The sequence below is a fragment of the Pteropus alecto genome, unplaced genomic scaffold (genome assembly GCF_000325575.1).
Source record: "Pteropus alecto unplaced genomic scaffold, ASM32557v1 scaffold5, whole genome shotgun sequence".
Taxonomy (NCBI): Eukaryota; Metazoa; Chordata; class Mammalia; order Chiroptera; family Pteropodidae; genus Pteropus; species Pteropus alecto.
This window is the reverse complement of record NW_006441953.1, coordinates 5,777,311-5,782,955: the sequence shown is the minus strand read 5'-3', so window position 1 is coordinate 5,782,955 and position 5,645 is coordinate 5,777,311. Positions and strand designations below refer to the sequence as shown.

At 36.2% G+C, this 5,645-nt stretch overlaps 1 protein-coding gene across 1 annotated transcript in view; it reads left to right on the top strand.

Moving 5' to 3' along the window:
• Positions 1-5,092, top strand: part of PAPSS1 (3'-phosphoadenosine 5'-phosphosulfate synthase 1) — an 84,347-nt gene extending 79,255 nt beyond the window's left edge. Inside the window, exon 12 of the mRNA XM_006918896.3 lies at positions 4,366-5,092. Coding sequence (XP_006918958.1) covers positions 4,366-4,504 — 139 coding nt within the window. The 3' untranslated portion in view covers positions 4,505-5,092. The remainder of the gene's footprint in view (positions 1-4,365) is intronic.
• The last annotated feature ends 553 nt before the right edge of the window (positions 5,093-5,645 follow it).

Below are 5,645 nucleotides of genomic sequence, written 5' to 3'. Positions count from 1 at the left end.
CTGGCTTTTTTCCTTTAATCAAAAAGTCAGGACAGTCATCCAGCAGCTGCTGCTTTCTTGTGTCTTATTGCCATCAAGAACAAGTACTTTATGCGTGTGACACAAGGTTTTCTTTTTTGAAATCAGAATTTAAAATTTACATGACCAGAAAGCTCTAGAGTTATAATTTTCCTCAATGAAGCTTATTTAGGGAACTGATAAGTGGACCTCCTAAGGAACTGAAATATTCATTCAATGTTGTGTCAGATAATTCTTAGCTAAACAAACCAATTTTGCATTATTCTGGAGCAAGGATTTTTAGATGCAGTTGGAAGGATATCTGGACCCCTCAGCTCCTTTGACTTCATGTCTGCGCTCAGCTTCGCTGATCCTATCATTAGGCTGACCCCTCCGGCCTAGAGATAAGTTACCTGTGCTGATGGATCCTGTTATCAGTTCATTCCCACCCAGCTTCTTGTCACCCTCAGATGGCAACCATCTGTCTTTCTTGAGTAGGTTGAGTAACCATCCTATGTTAATTGCCCGTCTCCCTTCTAGCTCCACATCATCACTATTTCGTCTTTTCTTCATTCTTGACCCTGCTACTTATTGAAGCTCCTTTCCCATTGTTCTTTACTCCAGACCTTCTCCATGTTTCGTTTCTCTCCTGTCTCCTTTCTCCTGGCTTTCATCCTCCTTCCCTTTCTCATTCTTGCCATTTATTTTCTTCTGCCTATACACTTACTAAGACCTCACTTTTCCTTAAAAAAAAAAAATCACTTCTCTGCTTGTTCTTGATCTCTGCTATTTTACCATTCCATCTCTCTTCATCATCCACTAAACCTGTATATTAAAGAAAATGTAAATTCTGATTTGTAAATCTGATGGTTCCCCACTCCCCTCAAGGCCATCTTCCTTAGCCCCTCTTGGCCTTAATATTTTTAAGTTTCTCTTCTTCCATGACCTTCATATAATCATCTTGGTTTTCTTCCTACTCCTTTGACAAATGCTTTCTCTTTTGCTGAGCTAATCTATTTCTCAAATTTAATTTTTCATTTTAGTGTTGATAAGTTTACGAATTATGTTTCTAACTCCAACCTTTTTGAATTTTTTTTGAAATCTCTCATAGTCTTGCTTCTTTTCACATGCAGTCAGTTTCTTTTTCTCGCCTTACGTTTTAGGCATTTATGTAGTCATTCATGTAAGAGAGAGATGATCGCTTACTTCGTATACCGACTATGGCAACCAGCCCATCTGCAGGGGCCAGTATATTATAGTAGTTCTGACTTTTCTTGCATATTGAACACATGGTCAAGTGGGAGATACCTTCTAGATTTAAACTATTTGAATTCACCGTGCTTTGAAGCAATATCCACTACCCTTTTCTTTTCATTGATCATCTCCGAAAATTTGTACAGACATTTAAAAGATGTTTTAGCTAAGAAGATGAGAACTGTGGAAATACTGGGTTGAACGTATATCTTCTCGTGTTTATGGTAGTGCAGGGAACAGGAAGAGCAGACAGGATGACTAGTGGAAGATGTCACATGTCTGAATTAAAGAGGTAGTGCTCTCTGCTTGATAGTAGGAGATAGAGGATTGACATCATTAATGTGGGTATTCCAGTCACTGATTAAATGAGTCACATGATTTTCTATTTATATCCTATATGTACAGCATTCCAGAATCAAACACTTAGACATCTTTCGAAGGGGGCTGGGGAATTCAGAAAGTCTGGGTACCTCAGTGAGAAGTTCAATAGGCCAGAATTGGGATCAGCAGTTAATGTAAGAGATAAAACTAGACCCAGGACCAAGAATCAAGTTGATCGTAGGTACTAACAGTGACAGGTGTAGGGGCAGGCCAGGTGTAGGAAGTGTGTAGAGGCTGGTGGTGATGCAGCCAGGTCCAAGGTTCATTTGAGTCCATTGAGCACATAGACAATGAAAATAAAAGTATGAGAGACCAAAAGCTGGTATGCACTTTGGGTCATGAAGAAATCACAGTACTTTCTTTCTTGGTCTGGAGCCCAGTCTTATTGAGTGGACAGCCCGAGAGCTCACAGATAGACTAAATCAACCAGGTAGGAAAATGATGTGTGGGTTTTGCTGACTAGTGGGGGTGAGTGAGGTCAGAGAGAAGGCAGATCTGAAGATGGTTATTGAAGAGATCACAAAAAGGCACATAGAACTCTTTAGTGTGAGCGATCCAGATTTAGAAAAACAGGGATGAGCAAGTAGCTCAAATTAACCACAGTAGTCAGAAACCTTGTACCCCCCTTTTTGCCAGAGGATAAAGAGTAGTGACATGTTTAAGACTGGTTCTGCAGTGAACCAATAAAATATTTCTATACATATACCTTTTTATTCTTTAGTGTTTCACCAAATATTGATAAAGTACCTGATCAGTGGTCAGTAAATATTTATTGAATATGTTCTACATTCATAGCACTGTTCAGGTATAGTCTTCACTGCTAATGTCTGCCAGTTAACTGTGAGTTAATAACCATTATCACTACTATGGGGACAGAATAGGAAGCATAATGCTATAGCAGCACCCTGTTTGTTTGCTCTCTTCAGGAGTGATGTTCCAAATGATTGAAGTGTCATGTTAAAGATTACATTATTTAAAATTATTACACGTCACTTTAGATAGAGATTTTTAAAATAAGCTTTACTCATTATAACAATTGTTACTGATAATAATTTGATATCTTTATTTGATTTTGTTCTTGATAATGGGTAAAAATCTTCATTATAGAAAATTACAGAAAACATGATGAACAAAATTAAAAGCACCTGTGATACCACTTCATAGAAATAATCACTATTAATGGAAGGAAATTTAACTTTGGATGGCGAACATACAATGCAATATACAAGCGATTTATTGAATTGTACACTTGAAACCTATATAATTTTATTAATCAATGTCACCCTAATAAATTTAATAAAAGAAAAAATTCAAAAACAAAACAAAAAACATTTGGGTGTATTTCTTTATATAGCCTTCTTCCCCTCACCACATACCCTGTATTTTAACAAAATTTCAATGGTATTGTGTATAAAGTTTTGTATCCTGATTCTTTTTACTTATCACTGATTACATCAGAAACATTTTGTCCCATCTTTAGCTATACTTCAATGACTATGTAATTCTACTCAGGACCTTCAACCTTTAGGTTATTTAAAATATTTTACTATTATAAAATAACCTTCAGATAGCTATCTTTATGCATAAATTTGTCTGCATCTCTTATTATTTCATTAATGCGGATTCCTAGAAATGTGATTATTAGTTAAAACATACCGGGCATACCTCTAGAAGGAAGGGCCACTTGGTAGTTTATGATTTCACTGGATTCCCAGGTTAACTCCACAGGTAATGAAGCGGGGAGGGAACATACAGCCGCTAACTAGGAGTGAACATGGCCTGTGACCTGGAGACTTGAGTGACCCAGAACTCTTGCCGGCTCATGGTCTGCTATCTTAATTGGTCCCTCGTTGGAGGGAAGAGGATGAAATTACCAGTAGATAATATGTGTCAGAGCCATAGATGCCATGTGCTTAATAGCCTAAGGGCTTTTGTGTGTTTTTGTATGTATGAAGATGAGAACTAACACTACCTTTGTGATATCTCATCAGTGAAATAATAGCAGTTACTGCTACTTACTTGCTGTTGCCATTATGAAACTGCAGTGTTTCTCATAATGTTCCAGTATTCATTTAACCTTTCAGATTCAACTTTCCTAAAAAGTTTTCAACCTGTGCTAGCTAAATTAGATTTAATTTTTAAAAATCCTAGTTCTAAATTAGTAGTTGCCAGGGGCTGGGGAGCAGCGAATGAGATAGGAATGGCTGTAAAAGGGCAAAACGAGGGATTGTCATGATTTCAGAACTGTTTCGTATCCTGACTGTGGTGCACACATGAAGCTGCACATGTGATAAAATTGCATAGAACTAAATAAACATAGAGAAAACCTGGGGAAATCTGAATAGGATTGGTAGATTGTTTCTGTGGTGGTATTTTGATTGTGATATTATGCTATTGCTTTATAAGACGTTACCATTAGGGGAAACTGGGTAAAGGATACACGGGATCTTGCTGTATTCTTTCTTACAGTTGCATGTGAATCTGCAGTGATCTCAGTAAAAATGTCAATTAAAATATTTTTTCTAGTTCTGAAAATGGGTAATTTTTTGGTAGTGCGGTGTTTTTTACTCAATGACAAATTTGAAATCAGGTTGATAATAACAAGTACTACATTTTATCCATAGTTTTTCTAAGTAAGCTTGTCTTCTGTGAACAGAAGGAACAAGTGCTTTTTAAAAATTTCCCTATAAGTTTTTAAAAATGTGAGATAATATTTTTTCCCCTCTCTTTCAGCCATGAAGACTTTGAATTTATTTCAGGAACAAGGATGCGCAAACTTGCTCGAGACGGCCAGAAGCCTCCCGAAGGTTTTATGGCTCCCAAGGCCTGGACTGTGCTGATGGAGTACTACAAATCCTTGGAGAAAGCTTAAGCTGCTGACCTGTCCCTCCATCTCTGACACTTCACTGAGTAACCAGAGGGGACCACGTAGTTACTGTTGGCATTTCTTTGTGGTGGTATCTGTCTGGACTCACTTTCTAAAAACCATTTTCCTTAACTAGCATCAGTTTTGGTCTGTCTTGTGAATAAGTTCTGTTTTGAGTTAATGTAACACACACAACTGCTGGTTTTAATGTATCTTTTCCACTTATTATAGTTAATATTCCTACAATACAATTTTAAAATCTTGTCTTTATATATTATATTTATGCATCTTTCTCATGAATTTTTCAAGCTGTTACATTACTTGTAACCAGTAGTATACACATTGAATCTCACTTTTCATCCCTTGGGGGGAGAAAAAAAGTCCACTAACCAATAAACTTGGCTAGACCTTGTTTTAGGAATTTTACATCCTGTAGCAAGTAGATTTGTTTTCTACATAGAAAATATAAACTTTCTTCCTTCCTTCAGATCAGCTATTGATCTGGTATCTGTTATAATCTATAGTATTCCTATAATCTCTGTAAACTCTGAATGAACTTTGTTTATTCAATAAAATTAAGTCTCTGGCTTCTTATTTCTTTGGTTCTTTGAGTGTGTGTGTGTATGTGTGTGTGTGAGTGTGTGTATTTTTTTACCAGATATGCTTTCCTTTCTGTGAGAAGTTTCTGGTGGAGGAGGGAAAATACAGGCATTTTTCATTACTAGAATCTTATAATTAGTTTCTAACTCTGTTTCAAGTTAATGTTTTTAATATATATATTTTTATTTTTCAGTTACAGTTGGCATACAATATCATATTAGTTTCAGGTATACAACATAGTGATTAGACATTTATATAATTTACAAAGTAATAGTCCCAGTAAATCTAGTACCCACCTGACACTATAGATAGTTGTTACAATATTATTTACTATATTCTTTGTTATTTTACATGCCGATGACTCTTTTGTAGTCTCTGATATGTATTTCCTAATCCCTTCCCCTTTTTCATTCAATCCCCAACCCCCTTCCCATATAGCAACCATCAAAATATTCTCTATAGCTATGTAATTTGTTTCTGTTTTGTTTGTTTATTTTGTTCTTTAGATTCCAAAGATAAGTCAGCGGCATTTCTTTTTTTCTGTCTG